Below are 17,545 nucleotides of genomic sequence, written 5' to 3'. Positions count from 1 at the left end.
CGACGAGGAAGGCTGCGTCGAGGGAGGCTGCGATGAAGGGAAAGGCTGCGATGGGGGGAAAGGCTGCGACGAGGAAGGCTGCGTCGACAAGTCGAGCAACGCGGGGTCAATGGGCCACTGGGCGGTCGACACAGAAGAGGGAGCGAGAGTTGCAGGAGGCTGAGACGGAGGGAGGGCAGGCCCTTGGTTCACCAAAGCTGAGTACCTTGCTTTTGTGGCCGCCTGCTGACGCTGACGCTTCCCTGCCTGCTCAGGGCGGTGACCCTTGGCAGTCCTGCAGCCGCCATGGTCATTGCAATGAGTCTTGCACATGCCGCGCTCGCAGCGATAATTCTTGAGCGGGCGCAACTTGGGGCACGGTGCGAACGCGCATTTAGTGTCGTCAGCAGCACATTTAGTGTCGTCAGCAGGGTGTGCGTGAGGGTGCGCGAGAGGAGGGAGCTGAGGGGCGGATGGAAGCGACAAGGTGGGTGGCGGAAGTGAATGAGGATTAGAAAACGATGGGGTGGATGAGCTAGAGTGGGCATTGGGCTGTCCAGCAGCTGTAGGTGGCCCCAACATAGACGCAGAGGAGGAGGTGCCGAGTGATGAGGAGCTAACGCTAGAAGACATCTCCGGGAGCATAGAATGATAATATGCAACGAGCTCAGGGTCAGGCTCGTCGCGATCACACCAGTGCCAGTACGTCGGATGTCCCGGTGCATGACACTGAGGGTATTGAATGTTAGATATGAGCATCCCCTGAGTGGAAAGAGAACGTACCGTTAAGAAATAGCGATGAAGGTGATGAGCCTCTCCGTTCTCGCAGTACTTGACCCTGATACAGCGGAAACAACGCGGGCAGTGGGGCCGGCTATTGACCATGACAGGAGGAGGAGGGCCTGCCAGTCCAGGGGCTGAGTAGGAGGGTTGAGAACTCGTACTCATTGCTTGGGCTTGTATCACTGCGTTGGGGAGGATTGGGGAGGAGAGATGATGATGGGGAATAGAATGACGAGACGCTTAGGTTGTCTGAACAGTTTTGAACGATGTATTGGCATGCAAAGTGCCATACAAAGATGAACTATACAGCTGGGCGGTGGCTAGCGCGACGCGTCACTATCACGTGACTTGATTTCTATCTCGGCTAAACATTCGGCTGCGGACCGGCGGCGTACCTGGCGGCAGAGCGGCGGCGCGCGCCGCCAAGTCCATTTCCCTGACGTCCTCGATGGGGGAAGAAAACAAACTGCCACCGTTCACTCAGATTAACATCATTGTGCGATTTTAAAGCGAGGATATTTGGATTAGAAATGGACGCTAAACCATGGATTAAAAAAGGTTGTGATTTTTCAGGGGAGACCTATCGTATCATGCACACCGCGCCGGAAGATTAAGTAAGACTGTAGATTATGAGTAGTAGTGACTGCGACAAAAGACCTTTGCTCTGCCATAGACATAGAATCAAACAATGCAATGGTACAAAAGGGAAAAGGAAATCCACAAAAAGCGTCTAGGGAAGCTGCCAGCAACTACCCTGAGACCCAATAGCGGATACCATCCCGATGAACCAGTCTACATCGTCGAACGCCGGCGTCTGGGAATAGGCGAGCCGACCGAGCATGTTAGTTGACGAGGGGGCGGCGAGGAGGGAGCGACAAGACGATAGCGAGTTGAGTAGCCCCGGCTCGTTCGTGTTGACGATCAGACACTCGTCATCCTCTGGGAAACCCACCGAAGACGTTGATGGCGAAGTAGGCGGAGAGGAAGATCGTGACGAAGTCGGCGGAGTGAACGGCAATGTAGGAGAAGGCATCAGAGATGAGCTGGATGATGTCGCGTCCTCCGAATGCTCCGTGTCATCGTCGTCCGAAGAGGCGGACAGTGAAGCTATGTCACCAGTGACATAGACTGAGCCCTCGCGTAGATCTTCCTCTGCCTTCGCCTCTCCGGAGCACGCATCAACGTCGACGCCAAACGAGAAATCGGCTAGATTACGGAGCATGACATCCCAGGGTAATGGGTCGTCGTCCCAAAGATTCAGCAGCCGCCCATCGTCGATGAGCCGATTGACGTCGGAGAACATTGAGATATTGCTGAGAGCTGAGAGAGAAGAACGAGTCGGCGTATGTCATAAAGTTGGTTCAATTGTCACTCACTCAAGCGCTTGGACCCAACGAATCCGGAGGGAGTGGACGCGAACATCGGGGAATAGAAAGAGTTGCGAGTTGAAATCAGCCTGCTGATATTGTCCACTCCGCGCACAATCCCACCCTCGGGCTGGGTTAGGATGACGTGCGGAAAAGGATGAAGACCTGCACGATAAATGCAATACATCAATGGCTGCGTCAGGAATAAGATGAAACGGGAACGTACTCTTTGTGTCCGCGATGTACCGCTCCGCACCCTCGGGCTCCTGTTCGCCAAGCCTCTTGAGAATGACGCGCTTGAGGAAGTTGATCTTCTCGTCATTCGCAGCGGCTTCCTGGCCCACGGAGAAGATCATCTCCGTGAGCTGCACGGCAATGAAGAGTTGGTCGCCTAGGTCGCCCTCGAGCTCCTGATTGGTGTACTCGAGCGTCCGAATCTTCGATTCCAGAGATGCGACGAGCTGGTCCAAGTGGTGGATGTAGTCGATGAGGGAAGCAATGTCGATCTCGGCGGGGTCATGGGAAGGATATAAGAAGTAATGGAGCGCGGAGGCTGAAGATGAGAATGAAACCTTTGGAGAGAAACCGGAGTGCATGGGTATAGTGCAAGAGGGTGATGGAGTGAATAAGGGGAGTGCGGGGGTGGAAGGAGAGGTAGATATTAAAGTAGAGGACATTATCGGAGGTGGTGTAGAATGCATGGGAAGGATGGGAAGAGAAGCGGACGAGATCATCGAAGAAGGAACACGGGGAGAGTTGATGACAGAATCGAAAGAGGATAGGGCGACGGGGGCAAGTGGCGAGGCAGTGTGGTGATCGCGAACGCTGAAGACCTTCGATGTTCCGGTCCTCAGCTCCGCTATCGTGCGCTCGAGAGCCTCCATCCGTGCGCAGACCTGCTCGTTGATGTGAAGCAACGACTGTAACGCCTGTCCGGACAACTCGGCGCGGTCGGTCTGAGCCTCGACTTTAAGGTTGGCTTCGGCGAGAGCGTTCTGAAGGGTATGGATGTCGGTGGAGGGAGAGATAGAGAGTGACGGGGGAGGGGGAAGGACAGCCATGCTCTGCTCGGAGTAGCTCCATGCGGTGGAAAGAGCCAGTAGCTTCTGTTCCACCCGACGAGCGTGGTCCCTCTGCTTGTCAGCCTCGGCCTTCTCGCTCCTCCTCCTCTCGTTGGCGTCGTACACCTGCTCCCGCAACGCCTCCACTTCTTCGTCCCGAATCCTGATGCGCTCTCGGCATCTGTCGGCTTGGAGTTTCAACGCCGGGCGTAACGCCGCGAGTTCGATTTCCAATGCAGTGTTGCACGCCTTGATTGCGCCGAGCTCGGTCGCGATGATGCGTTCGTCGAGCTCCGCGAGCTTGAGCCGCGCCTTGAGGTTGTCGATTTCGGAAGTCATGGATGTCCTAGCGTTGACGTTAGTGGATGCGCTATTGATTTATGAAGGCGAATTCAAAGACACTCACTCAGTAGGACTGGGACTTCCTTCTCCAATGTTTGCTCCTTCAGGAGGAAACCTGCATCGAAGGTGAGCTCGGAGTACATGGCAGGACCCGCGGAGGAAACAGTACTCACTTGGAAGACTTTCCGTAAAGCACCATTGCTCCAACGCCAATCGCAGTCACGAGCGGATGGACGATGACCAACGCGAGCCCGAGGGCAGCAGAGACAGCAGCGAGTAGGTTGTTGAACTTGGGAGACATTGTTGGATGTTGAGGCAGTGATGAGATTTGCTGCGAGTGTGCTGAGTGCGATGTTGGAGCGAAGAGCAGGTGGTGAACTGAAGAAACCTAACGACAGGCCCTCTTGATATACGTCTGGTGGTCGCATGTCAGACTGACCGGCGAGACTGAGATCTACAAATAGCCAGTTGATCTTGAAAGGCGCGCGGTCTGATATGTCATGAAACAGAGAGAATCTAGCCTTCTGGTCAGTAACGGAATCATGAGCGAGATTGAAATCATGTACGTACCCCACAGCCCAGAACCCCCCACTATCCAAGCCTCTGAACGAGAACCACGCGTGATTGTCGATTAGCCTTGACGCGGATGATGCAGTAGTAGATAGATAACGCAGTCAAGCTAGTGTGTTTCGAATTCATGTATACATCGTGATAGAACATAGTTGCGTAGAGAATGAGAAACGCCAAGTAAGAGGATGAGAGTCAGCCGCAAGTCACGGTTTGTTTGTATACGTTTGTGCAGTTCGGGGTCCTCGGCACCCGCTTTTTGCCCCCGCTCAACAAGTTGCTGTCCGACACCTGAACTCACTTCCTGCGTGCACCGTGACTAACCAGGCTGTTGTACTTCTTTTCACTAATGACCGCTAGTAACAGGGGAAAGGATTTTCCCTAATTCTCCCGTATGGCGAGTAGCGGCAGAGGGGAAGTGGACAAAGTCGCATCGCAGATCTCAACTTCAGCTGAATCCTGCCCATACGCGTGTAGACGGTTCCTCTACCGTTCCTATGTGGTCTTTGAGCAGGCGTTCTGACAGATTTTATCCTCCAAAAGTCCGGCAACAGACATTAGCACCACGACCTGGAGCTACTGGAGCTGATGTCTACTCATACGGTTCAAATCATGAACCGTTTTATGACGTGTTTAGTCTATTAGCGCTGCCATCTTTCCGCCATTGTATTGGTATGCCTCCATAGCCTTGTGCGCATTCGCATTCTCATCCCTCGCAGACTTGGCCAGCGCCTCGAACTTGCACTCAATAATCTTTCTAAGGATGTCACCCAGGATATTGCCGACTGGGAAGTCCTCCTCGCCGAGTATAAAGTCGCTGACGAAGCTGAATTTTACACTGTTTGGCATCGGCTTCCCCTCTTGACCATCTTCAACTAACTGACGACCGTGCTGTCTTTGACTAGCTCCAGTACCTTGTCCCGCTTTCTCCTGGTCACCCTCCGCTGCATCTGGACTCTCTTGCGGCACTTCTCGCATCCCCATCTTCCTTCTAGATAGCGAGCTGTAGCACTGTCTTCCCATGCGCGCGCGTCGCACCACGGATCGGCGGGCGCTATCCATTGGCAGCGTTTCAGATTCTGCACTACATACTACCACGCAGTCGTGTACGTCTCCGGGACGACAGCTACGTTGTCTTAGCCGAGCCAACGCACTCAATGCCCATCATGGGCATGCCCTTGGCCCAGTCGCCCCTGTGTATGTGCAAGTCGGCGTTGTTGACGCCGAAGGCCCGGCTGCAGATGAGGACGCGGCCAGCCTCGAGGCGGACATGTGGCGGACCTGGCGACAAAGGGATGGCCGGGAGAGCCGTACCTCTTGATGACGATGACGGTGCGCATAGTGAACTGGATGGTATAAGACATCTCGTGAACTGTTAAAGTTATTGTAGTTATACGAGGAAAAGCTCATGAGTGGTTGATTGAAAAGCTGTGTTTATTACCTACTGTCAGTCGATGTCTATCTTTCTACATGTCTTTTTGTTGCAGTGAACACACGATGACCGTGCCAACTCGACCAAGGTGAGGAGACAGGGGCTTAATTCGAGTATGGCTTTGTCACCTTGGGCGCTATAGCGCTAAGCGCCAAGTGCCAATGATTAATTCAGACCTCCGAGATGGTTCAGCAAGTGCTTCGCCTCCCCGTCCCTTCTCCCTGAACCTTACAGCGCAATGTAAACTCTCGCTGGCACAATCAGCACTATCCCATTCGAAAGGCCAGTACTAGCTCCCAGCGAGTCAGACTCGGAGCAAATGTAGTGCATTTACAGGGGCGAGAATTAGTTTGCATAGCCTCCTAACGAGGGATTACAGCTAGTGTCAGCGCTCTAGCATGCGTCAACATGTCACCTTGACGGGTCTTCCTATATGTCTAATTATCCACCACCTACTTCAACTCTCTTTCAATGATAACTAAATCGCGCTCCAGCTGCTGAATTTCCTGATGTTGACTTTACCTTGGATTCCTTATACCCGTCGAAGTGAAATTTGTCGCGAGGTTTATTAACGGTTGCATTGGGTACAAGCGGCTCCAACTGGTTCCAACGTTATTGCAATCAGCTGCAATCACATCGAAACGTAATTGCGGCTAATACGAGCTTTGCGACATTTGGTGCTAGCTAAAGGATCAACACGCATAAGTCGAAGACCTTGGTGAGGTCGTTGTGTAGTTTGGGCTGAAGTTAGTTCAGTTCATAGAAGTAAGCGAGCAAGCAAATATCGCGGGGCCACTCGAAACCAGGTCTGGGTGTCAAAGGTGTCTCTTGGTCATCGAGCGTGGATTCGGCTATGTAGTAAGGCGGAAGCACAAGCTTTAATTGCAGGATACTGTACCCTTTCTATTGCCCTTATGAGGAATGGGTGAAAGTCAAATGCGTTTGAAATCAGATTTTATTTTGTTAAAATTAAGAGATACTAAATTATATGCAACAATCAGTGGGACAAAAGTATCTTCGCTCTGCCGTAGACATAGAATCAAACAATGCAATGGAACAAATTGGGAAAGGAAATACACAAAAAGAAGTCAGGGCAGCTGCCAGCAACTACCCTGAGACCAGATTGCGAACACCATCCCGGTGAACCAGTCTACATCGTCGAACGCTGGCGTCTGGAAATCGGCGAGCCGGTCGAGTATGATGGTCGACGAGGAGACGGCGAGGAGGGAGCGACAAGACGATAGCGAGTTGGGTATCGATGGCCCGTGAGCGCACACACCAGGGCCCTTGTCCTCCGGGTAAGCCACCGAAGATGCTGATAGAGAGGTTGACGGAGAGGAAGATCGTGATGAAGTCAGAGCAGTGGGGAACGACATCAGAGATGAGCTGGATGATGTCGTGTCCTCTGAATCATCTTCGTTTGAAGAGAGGGATATGGACGATATGTCACCAGTGACATAGACTGAGTCCTCAGATAGATCTTCCTCTGTCTTCGCCTCTCCGGCGCATGCGTCAACGTCGACACCAAATGAAAAATTGGCCAGGCCACAGAATACGTCGCGGGGTGATGGGTCGTTGTCCCAAAGATTTAGCAGCGGCCCATCGTCGATGGGCCGATCGACGTCGGAGAATATTGAGGCATTGTCGACAGCTGAGAGAGAAAGCCGAGTCAGCCTATGCCCCAGAAGTGTTTCTTTACAGCGTCACTCACCCAAGTGCTTGGACCCAACAAATGCAGAAGTAGTGGACGCGGACATCGGGAAATAGAAAGAGTTGCGTGTTGAAATCAGCCGGCTGATATTGTCCACTCCGCGTACAATCCCACCCTCGGGCTGGGTGAGGACGACGTGCGGAGATGCATGAAGACCTGCATTACAAACAGTTCATCAATGACTGCGTCAGGATGATGAAATGGGAACGTACTCTTCTTGTCCGCGATATACCGCTCCACACCTCCTCGCTCCTCCTCGCCAAGCCTCTTGAGAACAACGCGCTTGAAGAAGTTGATCTCCCCGTCATTGGCAGCGGCTTCCTGGCCCATGGAGAAGATCATCCCCGTGAGCTGCATGGCGATGAAGAGTTGGTCGCCTAGGTTGCCCTCGAGCTCTTTATTGGTGTACTCGAGCGTCTGAATCTTCGACTCGAGCGACGAGACGAGCTGGTCCAAGTGGTGGAGGTGGTCGATGAGTGAAGCAGTGTCGATCTCGGCGGGGTCATGGGAGCAATATAAGAGGGAATGAGGCGCGGAGGCTGAAGATGAGAAGGAAACCTTTGGAGAGAAACCGGAGTGCATGGGTATAGTGCACGAAGGTGATGGAGAGGATAAGGGGAGTGCGGGGGTGGAAGGAGAGGGAGGTATCATAATAGAGGATAGCGGTGGAGCTGATGTAGAATGCATGGGAAGGATGGGAAGAGAAGCAGACGAGGACATTAAAGAAGGAATACGGAGAGAGCTAAGATCGGGATCGGATGAAGATTGGGCGATCTGAGCAACGGGTATTGACGTAGAGGGTGATATTGAGGACGATGTATAATCCATGGAAACGATGGGGAGAGACGAGGACGAGATCAATGAAGAATGAATGCAGGGAGAGTTGACGACGGAATTGAATGAGGATAGGGCGACGGGGGCGAGGGGCGAGGCAGCGTGATGATCGCGAACGCTGAAGGCCTTCGATCTTCCAGTCCTCAGCTCTGCTATCATGCGTTCGAGTGCCTCCATCCGTGCGCAGACCTGCTCATTGACACCAAGTAGCGCCTGTAGCGCCTGTCCGGATAGCTCAGCACGGTCGGTCTGAGCCTCGACTTTGAGGTTGGCCTCGGTGAGAGCGGTTTGAAGAGCTTGGATGTCGGTGGAGGGAGAGAGGGAGAGTGACAGAGGAGGCGGAAGGACGGCCATGCTCTGCTCGGAGTAGCTCCATGCGATGGAAAGAGCCAGCAGCTTGTGTTCCACCCGACGGGTGTAGTCCCTCTGCTGGTCGACCGCGTCCTCCGCCTGCATCCTGAGAGCCTCCTGGCCCCTCCTCCTCTCGTTGGCGTCGTACACTTGCTCTCGTAACGCCTCCACTTCTTCGTCCCGAATCCTGACGCGCTCTCGGTACCTGTCGGCCTGGATCTTCAACGCCGGGCGCAACGCCGCGAGTTCGGTTTCCAAGACAGTGTTGAGTGCCTTGGTTGCACCGAGCTCGGTCGCAATGATGCGCTCGTCGAGCTCGGCGAGCTTGAGCCGCGCCTTGAGGTTGTCGATTTCGGAAGTCGTGGACGTCCTAGCGTTGACGTTAGTGGATGCGCTATTGATTTATGAAGGCGAAGTCAGAGGTACTCACTCAGTAGAACTGGGACTTTCTTCTCCAAGGTGTGCTCCTTCGGGAGGAGCCCTGTATCGAAGGTGAGCCCAGAGTACATGACAGGACCCGCGGGGAAGACAGTACTCACTTGGAAGTCTTTCTGTAGAGCACCATTGCTCCGACGCCAATTTCAGTGACGAGCGGATGGACGATGACCAACGCGAGCCCGAGGGCAGCAGAGACAGCAGCAAGTAGGTTGTTAAACTTGGGAGACATTGTTGGATGTTGAGGCGGTGATGAGATTTGCTGTGGGTGTGCTGAGGGCGATGTTGGAGCGAAGAGCAGGTGGTGAACTGAAGAAACCTGACGAGCAGGCCCTGTTGATATACGTCTGGTGGTCGCATGTCAGACTGACCGCCGAGACTAAGATCTACAAATAGCCAGTCGGTCTCGAAAGGCGTGCGGTCTGGTATGTTATGACACAAAGTCTAACATTTCAGTCAGTACCGAGATCGCAAGCGACATCAAGCCCATACGCGTACCAGTATCCGTTGACATCAAAATCTCTGATGTCACCCAAGCGTGTATGCAGGAGAGCGGGCGCGGGAGTTGCAGCGTCGTTGGAGATCATCCTACATCGACGTGTCTAGGTGTTTGGGTGTTGACTGGGGGCACGGGTTTGCGGGAGCTCGGTGATGCAGCTTGGCTCAGACATTTGGACTTCATGGGCATTTGAACATGTACCCAGAGGATGAGAAGAACACCCAGTGTGCGAAGGTGTATGCTGGTGTACGATGTGAGTCAACTACCGCCGGATCGAAAGGCGTGAGGCAAGGCCAGGTTTGTTTGCCTTTGTTTAGGTGGCCGAGCGCCTAGCACAACCTTCATGACAGTCGTCGATGGCGCGTGGTGCACAAATCGCCAACATCCAGTGTCCACCACGCATCCTTTCGCTTCTTCAATGGCAGACGATTAATCTTCACTCTCATTGGCTGACAAGAAGTCCGACACGCCCTCACTGCCGCGGCCATAGCTGCCGATGGCTGAAAGATTGAAACATTTCCACGTTGCCTTGCACTTTCGCGAGGTGTTTAGAAGCATACCCGAACGATATATATACTAGTCGATAATTTATAGGCGCTTATATTTATATACATATTCCAAGACGAATGAAGAAGAAACCGAAGGGAGCGCCGGGACAAGCCAACGTACTGGTCCGATGTGCGGAAAACTATACCCTGCTCGAGCGTTTATCCAGCTTCATCTCGGCAAGACCGCTTGCTTCGTCATCGAAATAGGAAAGACCCTCCTCCATCTCCTCGATAAACTTGCCTTCTCTACGATCGCTGTGCCGATGATCAAGGGCTGGGGCTCGCTCAAACAGTCTCCCGTTCCGGCGCCCGTCTCTCCGGTGCGGCGACGACGACGGTGTAGCGAGTTCAAAAAGTACGCCATCGCCACTAGACGATGAGGCCAAATGTGCCCCGCCACTAGGATGGAGATAAGAACACGTCCTAGTGGGTGTGCTGTTATCGGTGTGGTACGCAGTGGATGGGGTTGCGAGAGAGGCCTTGAGCTTCAGGAGCGTGCGTCTGAACGGAGGGCTGTTCTTCGTGACATCATCGACGGCTTCTTCGGAGGTCAGAAGAGACGCATGAAGCGAGATATTGCCACAGAAGACATCACTAAGACTATCAGATAAGACTGTTGCCGTATCGAGCTGATCATCGGGGGCGACAGAGGGTAGGAAAGAGACGCCTTCTTCCTCCCTGGAAGGTAAGGCCAGGTAGCTTGACGCATTGCCGGGAGACGAAGACCTGATATACCCCTGGCCAGCCTTTCTATCTGTTCGAATAATATGAACATGAGCTCGAGAACGACCAGATATCCCGGCGGAAGAAGCTCACCCTTGATACTGCGAAGCCGTTGCATTGGCTTCGGCGTGATTCTAGTACCAATACTTCCTAAGACCCTAGTGATGCGTCGCTTATCGGACCGCAGTGCGCGCGTCGCCCGTGCTAAAACTGCCTTCTCCTCGCGCACAAGAGCAATCTCATCTCTCAGAGTCTTCTCGAGCGCCAGCTTCGTTCCATAGAGGTCAGCTAGTTCTCTTTCAAGTGCCTGCTCCCTTTGCGACGGAGGCGGAGGTGGAGGGAGAGAGTCGCGTACAGGGCGAGGACGACTCAGACGAGAAGACGCGGACACGCGTGAAGAAGATCTCTGGCTAGACATGGAGGCCCTAGGGAACTCGGAGATGGGCTGTGATAACGTATTAGGACGAGCTTCCGTGACGGAGGCGGAGCGAGAGGATGCGCCCATTGACTTGGATCTGGAAGCAACGTTGGGATCAGGGTCCTGAGCTGGGAGGCGTAGTATTCTGGTCGATAATGACCGCGAGTTAGTGGCCTTGAGAGTCAATGCCTCCACGTATGCTTTGAACTCGCTAGCCTTGCGCTTAACGTTGGCTAGATCAGACTCGAGAACCTTGTTTGCGGTAGACAGCGCTTCTATCTCTTCCCTCGCGCTGAGAAGCTCGAGTTCGGCCCGTTCGACACGGTGGATGTAAACAGCTTCCTGGTTCTTGAAGTTCCTGCAAGCGGTGTCGGCATCTATGACGTCGAGCTGCGCCGCGGCCAGGATGCATTCAATCTGCATGGACAACTGCAAGCCGACCCTCGCCCGGGCCTCAAGAGCTTGATGAGCGTCTCGTGCTTCCGTGACGGCACGATCCGCAGCCTTCTCGCTCGACCGACGTAGGTTGCGCTCTCGATGAAACCTAGACCGCAGCCTTGATATCTCCGCGTCCTGTAGTGCCGCTGCTGCTTTGTTCTCCTCGATGCTGGAGTGATATACCTCATCCCGAGCAGCGCTCTCGTGTTGGAGTCGACAGACGTGCTGCCTGGTGCCGCGTAGCTCGGTGGCAAGAATGCTGATCTCGGCTCCCGAGGCGATGAGACGCGCTTGAAGACGAGTAACTTCGGAGTCGGGCGGGCTAGTCTTATGTATCAGCACTAATCTTGAGCCATGGTTACCTAGTATGCTCACTTTATAGAACCACGCTCTCCAGAAACTATCGGAGATGAGGTATCTGATTGCAGTGTTAGTGAGCGCTAAGGCTGAAGTAACGATGACGCGAAAGCGTACCAGAAATCATGATGATTGCGGAAGTGAGTCACAAGAGAGAGTGGAGATACTCAAGCGGGCGACAGAAGGAAACGTGTTGACGAAAGCCGTTTGTAGTCCAAGCTGAGCGGCTGGCAGTCGTGGGCCAAACGAGAATCGACCATCCGCGCAGTCCATCGTCCAATTGACGGACACCCAGGCAGCGCAAGCATCACCGCTAACGTCCACACGTATTTCTATAGACATGTTCTGAGTATGCTGAGATCGTGGCGACGAGACTTGTGTCGAAAGGCGGACGTGTTCTGACATGACGCTGAAAATACTTGGAGGGAATGCGCAACATGGCAGTACGCGTCGCGTTGGTTGAGCGCTCGCCCGTGAGAAACATTCGGATGTTCCCGAGATAGGTGGCTCAACCCATTAGTTTGCTTTTGTTTAGTCGCACTAGCAGTGATTGGGGGCTAGGTAGAAGGATTGTGATGGACTTTGACGTATGTCGAACATTATGTCAGAAAAAACGTTAGGAAGAACATTGGAAGCGAATAGATCCAGATTACAGGGCGTTTATCTAGAGCGTGGAGGCCTAGTGCCTCTGATTTATGATGTCCAACACATAGCCATTAAGCGCAACGTGTCCTAACTTGGTGTGATGCAGCATCAATTGGTTTAATTCGAAGGTAACAGCCTGAGGATGAGATATATGTAGAATAATGTAAGAATACAAGGTAGACAGTGATTTTGATTGTCGTTGAATTCCTGTGAGATGGTTCACAAGTGCCAGTTCACCAACGAACGAGGTTTGCATGTACATACTTTGCACATATGGCTTGCATATGGCCTGTTCAGGATACATCCGTAGTATTTACAGTATTAGCCAAAGCTGCGAGCTCGAGTAGAGATATCCAGCATGCGGAGTGTGTACGATATTCCAAATAAAGTTATAAAAATCCAGATAGGTTATCCAATAATACCCGATTGATCCAGGCCTCGATCAGCGTCCGGCGCACCCGTGTTTTATGAAGTCGCTCGAGAAGGCCGCGACTCTACGGCAATCGCAGGCTGTGGGTGGTGGACACGCGCGGCTGCCTAGCCCGATACGCCGAGCTGCCCAGCCGTCTGGATCCTACGCGGAAGATGACCGACTGGTCGTCGGTCTGCTGCCCGTCAGGAAGAGTCAGGCGGAGAGAAGGGATAGTGTCAATTCCCGGAGACGCAAGCGCAGAAGAGCGATCCTCAGGATCTGGTAAATAAGCGAAATGAAAATAAGTATATACAGCCTAGTCGCTGAGAAGAATAATAGCCACTCGACACTCACGCTTTTCCGGCGCTACACCGTCCAGCGGTTCAACCATGTCGCCGAGACTCACGATTTTCTCCGAAAAGGCAGAGCCGTCGTCGTCCACGCGACTGCTCGCCTTAACATCCGTATTCAAGAATTGCTGTGTAGGCTGAGCTTGCGCCTGCGTCCACGCGGCAGCCTTGCGTTCCTGGCCCTTCCGATGCGCACCCTTCATCGGCAGACTCATGATACGTTCGTGGATGGGCGAGGCGGCGTCAGATCCCAAGCCCAAGACTAAGCCCTTGGCCTTGTTGGCCTGAGGGAACGCCACCCGCCACTCCGCGCTGACCGGGCTGCCGCGCCTCCCCTCCGCACGCCGGGCACGGGCGGGACTGCGTCTGCTGCCAGGGCGACTGTGGCACTCTGGCTGTGTGCATGCGGTCGTGTCGACGGTGAGGCCGAGCTTGACGGTGGCACGGTCCGAGTCCGGCTGGACGACGACGGGTGGTTGGTCAGCGAGGAAGCCTTGCCATTTTTTGGAGAAGAAGAAGGAGAAGATGTCGAGGCCAAAAGAGAGGGACGTCTGAGCGACGATGAGGAGCATGTAGAACACGGCGGTGAGAAGGCTGATAATGTCGCCGAGAGTCATGCTGGGTGTCGACTAGGGAGATGCCTGATGAGCCTGAGCAGGGTAGACGTTGAGTGGTAATTGAGAAGGTTCAAGGGATTGTCCAGAAGACGGTGGCCGCAGGTTTATAATACTTCGGAGAAGCCCACTCGCCACGCGTGCAATCCAGAAGCTGGCGCACAGCAAGCCCTGCTGCAACTCGGCGAGGCGAGCTCATTAATCGAGATCCCGAGGAAGTTTCCCCTCATTTCGGCAAGTTTCGGTTTCATACAAAGTTTGCGATGTGATCGTAGAGTCCAACAAGGAAGTATGGCCGCCTCGAGGTGAATATACGAGGGAGAATGCAAACAGACGACGCGTCCAACGCCGGTGTCGCGTTCGCGTGTCGTACATGCATGTTAGAATAATTAAACTCCCACGATCATATCACGTTTCGCGTCTAGCGGCCCCTGTACCCTGGGCACCGATGCGCAGGACACCGTCACGTTCTATAGTGTGCATGGTGGACGCGCGAGAACAGTCACCTGAGTTAGACAGATAGACGCCGGAGAATAATACCATTTTTTACTTCAAAGAAAACTGCGGTAACAGCAAGTTATCCTAGACTTATAGCAAACGGAAAATGACCGAGAAATGAAATGAAATACAGGCGTGAAGCAGCTAACGAAGACGTCGTGCACCATGCGCAGGCCGAACGCGAGCAGACCGAGGCTGAGCGTTTGCTGTGCGCAAACTTGGTTCATCCGTGGGTTTGGGAAGACGAGGCAATGTAAATGAAGCGAAGTTGCTGCCTTCCACGCTCGTTGCAGGAGAGCTTGGCGAGGAGAGATTGGGGCTCAACATAGGACTGAGAGATCCGCTCGAGTCACTGTCATTCCCGGAGGCGAATCTCGGTATTCTTGAAAGTCCAGACCCTCTCAAACCGTGTATTGACGAAGGGAGAAGCGAGGGAGGGTGTGCGTGAGATGGAGGCGATGGCGACTTGTCCCAGGGGTTAGGGAGAGGCCCCTCGGAAGGAGGCTTGGGGTGTGTGGACTCGGTGCTCGCCGACGACGGCGTTTTAGCTTTGCCCCCTAGCAACACTACAGACCCACCACGTCAGAAAACTAAATGCAGCAAGGAGATGAACAACCTACAGGAAGGTTTCGGTCGCTCCAACAGAGCGAGGCCACTCTCCTTGCCTATCGGCTGAAGCACTGGCAGCACACGGTCAGATTGAACGCCGCAGGACACCCTCACCGCCGGAGGGGGCTTGGGCTCAAGCACCCCAAGATCTGTCTGAACGCCGCAAGACTCCCTCAACGCAGGAGGAGGGTGTCTGCAAACGCACACACGCGTAGCACGCCGCTCAGCCTCAAGCTCCGTCTTCGCTCTCGCCACCTCCCCACTCAGCTCGTCCACCCGCCGGCCGGACTGCTCGGCGACGTCCTGCAGCGCGGCGAACGCCTGCTCGGCTCCCTCTGAGCGCTCCGCGAGCGCTTCGGCGCCTGCGCGCGATTCGTCCAGCGCTACTTGTAAAGCCCCAGCGCGGGAGGTGGACGCGCCGAGGTCGGCGTGGAGATGATGCATTTCCACTGATTTGTGCGCGAGGTCGGTTTTGTAGGCGGAGCGCTGGCGGGTGTATGCACCGCGCAGGGTGGTCAGCTCGGTGGACAGGGACGCGAGGTGGCCTTTGGTCCATCCGAGCTCGGTTGCGAGGACGTGAACGTCCGCATCAGAGCGTGTGAGCTGAAATTTGAGGCGCTGAACCTCTGCAGTGGGCAGATTTGCGGTCGTGTCAGGCGAATGTGGACGGGCTTGGTCGACGGAGTGATCGGCGGTTTGTGCTGTTGTTTGGAGCGCGGTGTCATCCACGGACAGAATTGACAGTATGCTACCAATGGTATAATTATGTTAGATTTTCTGCTCGACATAGGTCATCAGATAGAATACGCTTACACCTCTCGCAAACGATCCGCAACCATTAGCGCTCTGTCTGATTGCCTATACGATAATACAGTGCCGGCGTCAACGCTGAACGCTGAGCTTGATTATCATTACTCACCTCAAGCCACGAGCTCGGGAAAGCACAAATATCACAATGACAAGAACTCCGGAGACATGGGGAAACAGAGAAGCGGTCAAGAGAGCAGACAGAAGGTCGTCAAAGTTGGAGCCTGGCATGATGACAGAGAGCAGAAGAAAAGTCGGGAGAAAAACGAAAGTGTCCCTTGTGTCAGGGGAGGGCGGGCTCCCGCGTTATATGGTGTTGGAATGTCCGCGGAGTCGGACTGAGGCTGTGACGACGTGCAACAAACATCTTACAAATTCTCAGTTGAAACACCAGGAGGTCGCATCTTTGCCCCTGAGGTGACGTTAGAAGACAGCATCAGGCCTTTCTCAAAGCATAGGCGCGCGCGAAGTAGAGTCGAGTCAGCCTGAGCTCGAGATTAATTGAGATGATGATACAATTAGGTGAGGTTTAGATTATCCACGCATATACGCAGAGGTAGATAGAGTACAATGTGCCAAAGACGGAGACCCAAAGAGATAAAGGAGATATTCCCAGTCTAAACACAAACTTGTCGCCGTCGTCACCCTGGGCGCGTGCAGTCACCATCGATAAGGAAGGATTTTGTCGTCATCGGTTTTGACCTTCAGTCGCAGGAGCCGAGGCACCAAGGGGTCTGGATCCGACGGCGTAGATCAGTCGCTGGTCCTCGGTCTCCTTACCGTCTGAAAACACAAGACGGAGCCGAGGAAATGCCGTGGAGATGCGGTGGGTATATGCGCCTGAAAGAGATGTGCTGTAGACGACGGTGGATGTGGGTCCAGTGAGCGACTTACGGGTGTCAGCCCTGGGCCTAAGATCCCGAAGCCTCTCCATCGCGGAGTCGTCGCCGGCCATGAGACCTCGGAGCAGAGACTGCTGAGCCAGAGCACGAGCCTTGATGTCCTGCAGGTCGTGGTTGAACTTATTGCGAGGGCGGGCGCTGGCTGTGCTGGATAGTGCCAGCTCCTCGTCGCTGTTGTCGCCGCTGTCAATACAGGAGTGAGCCCCGGGTGAGACGCTGTCGCCGGTCATCAAGCGCTGAAGAAGATTCCGCTGAGAGAGAGCGCGAGCTTTGACTTCCTGAATCTCCCGGCTGATGTCGCTCTGAGATTTGAGCTTGGGCGTACTGTGGTTGGCATCCTCTGCGGAGGGTGTCGGCGTAGGTTTGGTTTGCTTGGGCCGAGTGGCTTCAAAGTCTCGGTGGGTAGACTTCCGAGACTTGGCCAAGTACGTTGAGGAAGTGTTGCTAGAGAAGAGAAGCCGATGGAGAATCGAGAAGGCAGCCGACGCGAAGAGGTGGGCGACGGTGAGGAAAATGCAGACGGCGAGGATACAGGTGTGCTTGGTGCTCTTGAGAGTAGTAGTGAACATAACCGCGGGCAGAGAGATGGCGTGTAGATGATAGCTCTGTGTGCTGATGGTGGTAGGAAAGAGAGAAGGTTGAGTTGACAGCGGATGGCGGACGCGATTCAAATACAGACAGACTTCTTTGGTGGCTGACAATTCAAGACAAGTCTAGCCGCTGGTCGAGCCCCATCAGTAATTCTCACGCATTGAAGTCGACAATGAGACCACAGCCATCGCCAAAGAGGTACATGCGTGTGTCTACAAGAGCGCGAAGGTGATAAGACACGCATCACGGTCTACGCGCTCACTCGTCGTGGT

The 17,545-nt window shown here is 54.0% G+C and overlaps 8 protein-coding genes across 8 annotated transcripts; all 8 read right to left on the bottom strand.

Moving 5' to 3' along the window:
* Positions 1–106: 106 nt before the first annotated feature.
* Positions 107–927, bottom strand: CONPUDRAFT_157518 (uncharacterized protein; the record flags this gene model as incomplete). Its single annotated transcript, XM_007774475.1, has 3 exons — positions 107–159; positions 231–708; positions 763–927. 3 exons carry the CDS (start codon positions 925–927, stop codon positions 107–109), a joined length of 696 nt encoding a protein of 231 aa, XP_007772665.1.
* A 333-nt stretch (positions 928–1,260) lies between these two features.
* On the bottom strand, positions 1,261–3,833 carry CONPUDRAFT_168237 (uncharacterized protein; the record flags this gene model as incomplete). Its single annotated transcript, XM_007774474.1, has 5 exons — positions 1,261–2,082; positions 2,139–2,294; positions 2,356–3,536; positions 3,597–3,647; positions 3,706–3,833. 5 exons carry the CDS (start codon positions 3,831–3,833, stop codon positions 1,493–1,495), a joined length of 2,106 nt encoding a protein of 701 aa, XP_007772664.1. The 3' UTR covers positions 1,261–1,492.
* Positions 3,834–4,732: 899 nt separating this feature from the next.
* On the bottom strand, positions 4,733–5,463 carry CONPUDRAFT_168236 (uncharacterized protein; the record flags this gene model as incomplete). The annotated part of the gene is made up of 3 exons (XM_007774473.1): positions 4,733–5,183; positions 5,254–5,334; positions 5,414–5,463. The coding sequence occupies 3 exons, from the start codon at positions 5,461–5,463 to the stop codon at positions 4,733–4,735; spliced, it is 582 nt and encodes a 193-aa protein (XP_007772663.1).
* Positions 5,464–6,475: 1,012 nt separating this feature from the next.
* On the bottom strand, positions 6,476–9,306 carry CONPUDRAFT_84410 (uncharacterized protein; the record flags this gene model as incomplete). Its single annotated transcript, XM_007774472.1, is given in 7 exon segments — positions 6,476–7,182; positions 7,243–7,398; positions 7,455–7,927; positions 8,069–8,510; positions 8,523–8,797; positions 8,858–8,908; positions 8,967–9,306. Coding segments are annotated over 4 exon segments (736 nt in total), but the record flags the coding sequence as incomplete, so codon positions are not given.
* Positions 9,307–10,049: 743 nt separating this feature from the next.
* On the bottom strand, positions 10,050–12,073 carry CONPUDRAFT_146281 (uncharacterized protein; the record flags this gene model as incomplete). The annotated part of the gene is made up of 4 exons (XM_007774471.1): positions 11,963–12,073; positions 11,864–11,906; positions 10,726–11,810; positions 10,050–10,663 (listed from the first exon to the last, which is right to left on the bottom strand). The coding sequence occupies exons 1-4, from the start codon at positions 11,970–11,972 to the stop codon at positions 10,050–10,052; spliced, it is 1,752 nt and encodes a 583-aa protein (XP_007772661.1). The 5' UTR covers positions 11,973–12,073.
* Positions 12,074–12,984: 911 nt separating this feature from the next.
* On the bottom strand, positions 12,985–13,869 carry CONPUDRAFT_76026 (uncharacterized protein; the record flags this gene model as incomplete). The annotated part of the gene is made up of 2 exons (XM_007774247.1): positions 12,985–13,181; positions 13,257–13,869. The coding sequence occupies 2 exons, from the start codon at positions 13,867–13,869 to the stop codon at positions 12,985–12,987; spliced, it is 810 nt and encodes a 269-aa protein (XP_007772437.1).
* Positions 13,870–14,393: 524 nt separating this feature from the next.
* On the bottom strand, positions 14,394–16,001 carry CONPUDRAFT_168232 (uncharacterized protein). The gene is made up of 4 exons (XM_007774470.1): positions 15,893–16,001; positions 15,787–15,831; positions 14,985–15,721; positions 14,394–14,930 (listed from the first exon to the last, which is right to left on the bottom strand). Exons 2-4 carry the CDS (start codon positions 15,810–15,812, stop codon positions 14,509–14,511), a joined length of 1,185 nt encoding a protein of 394 aa, XP_007772660.1. The 5' UTR covers positions 15,813–15,831; positions 15,893–16,001; the 3' UTR covers positions 14,394–14,508.
* A 210-nt stretch (positions 16,002–16,211) lies between these two features.
* CONPUDRAFT_146280 (uncharacterized protein) lies at positions 16,212–17,300 on the bottom strand. The gene is made up of 2 exons (XM_007774469.1): positions 16,675–17,300; positions 16,212–16,620 (listed from the first exon to the last, which is right to left on the bottom strand). The coding sequence occupies exons 1-2, from the start codon at positions 17,249–17,251 to the stop codon at positions 16,469–16,471; spliced, it is 729 nt and encodes a 242-aa protein (XP_007772659.1). The 5' UTR covers positions 17,252–17,300; the 3' UTR covers positions 16,212–16,468.
* Between the last annotated feature and the right edge of the window lie 245 nt (positions 17,301–17,545).

This window comes from Coniophora puteana (assembly GCF_000271625.1).
Source record: "Coniophora puteana RWD-64-598 SS2 unplaced genomic scaffold CONPUscaffold_12, whole genome shotgun sequence".
NCBI classification, from domain to species: Eukaryota; Fungi; Basidiomycota; class Agaricomycetes; order Boletales; family Coniophoraceae; genus Coniophora; species Coniophora puteana.
The sequence above is the reverse complement of the archived record's forward strand: the minus strand, read 5'-3'. Positions and strand labels throughout refer to the sequence as shown.

Bases quoted from the DNA above. Each gene is read 5' to 3' on its own strand.
- CONPUDRAFT_168232 (XM_007774470.1), bottom strand. From the start codon at position 15,812: ATGGTTGCGGATCGTTTGCGAGAGGT. The intron at 15,722-15,786 runs GTAAGCGTATTC...TACCATTGGTAG, and splicing joins GCGGATCGTTTGCGAGAGGT to CATACTGTCAATTCTGTCCG. The intron at 14,931-14,984 runs GTAGGTTGTTCA...GTGGGTCTGTAG, and splicing joins GGAGCGACCGAAACCTTCCT to TGTTGCTAGGGGGCAAAGCT.
- CONPUDRAFT_146280 (XM_007774469.1), bottom strand. From the start codon at position 17,251: ATGTTCACTACTACTCTCAAGAGCACCAAGCACACCTGTATCCTCGCC. The intron at 16,621-16,674 runs GTAAGTCGCTCA...CATCTCTTTCAG, and splicing joins TAGGCCCAGGGCTGACACCC to GCGCATATACCCACCGCATC.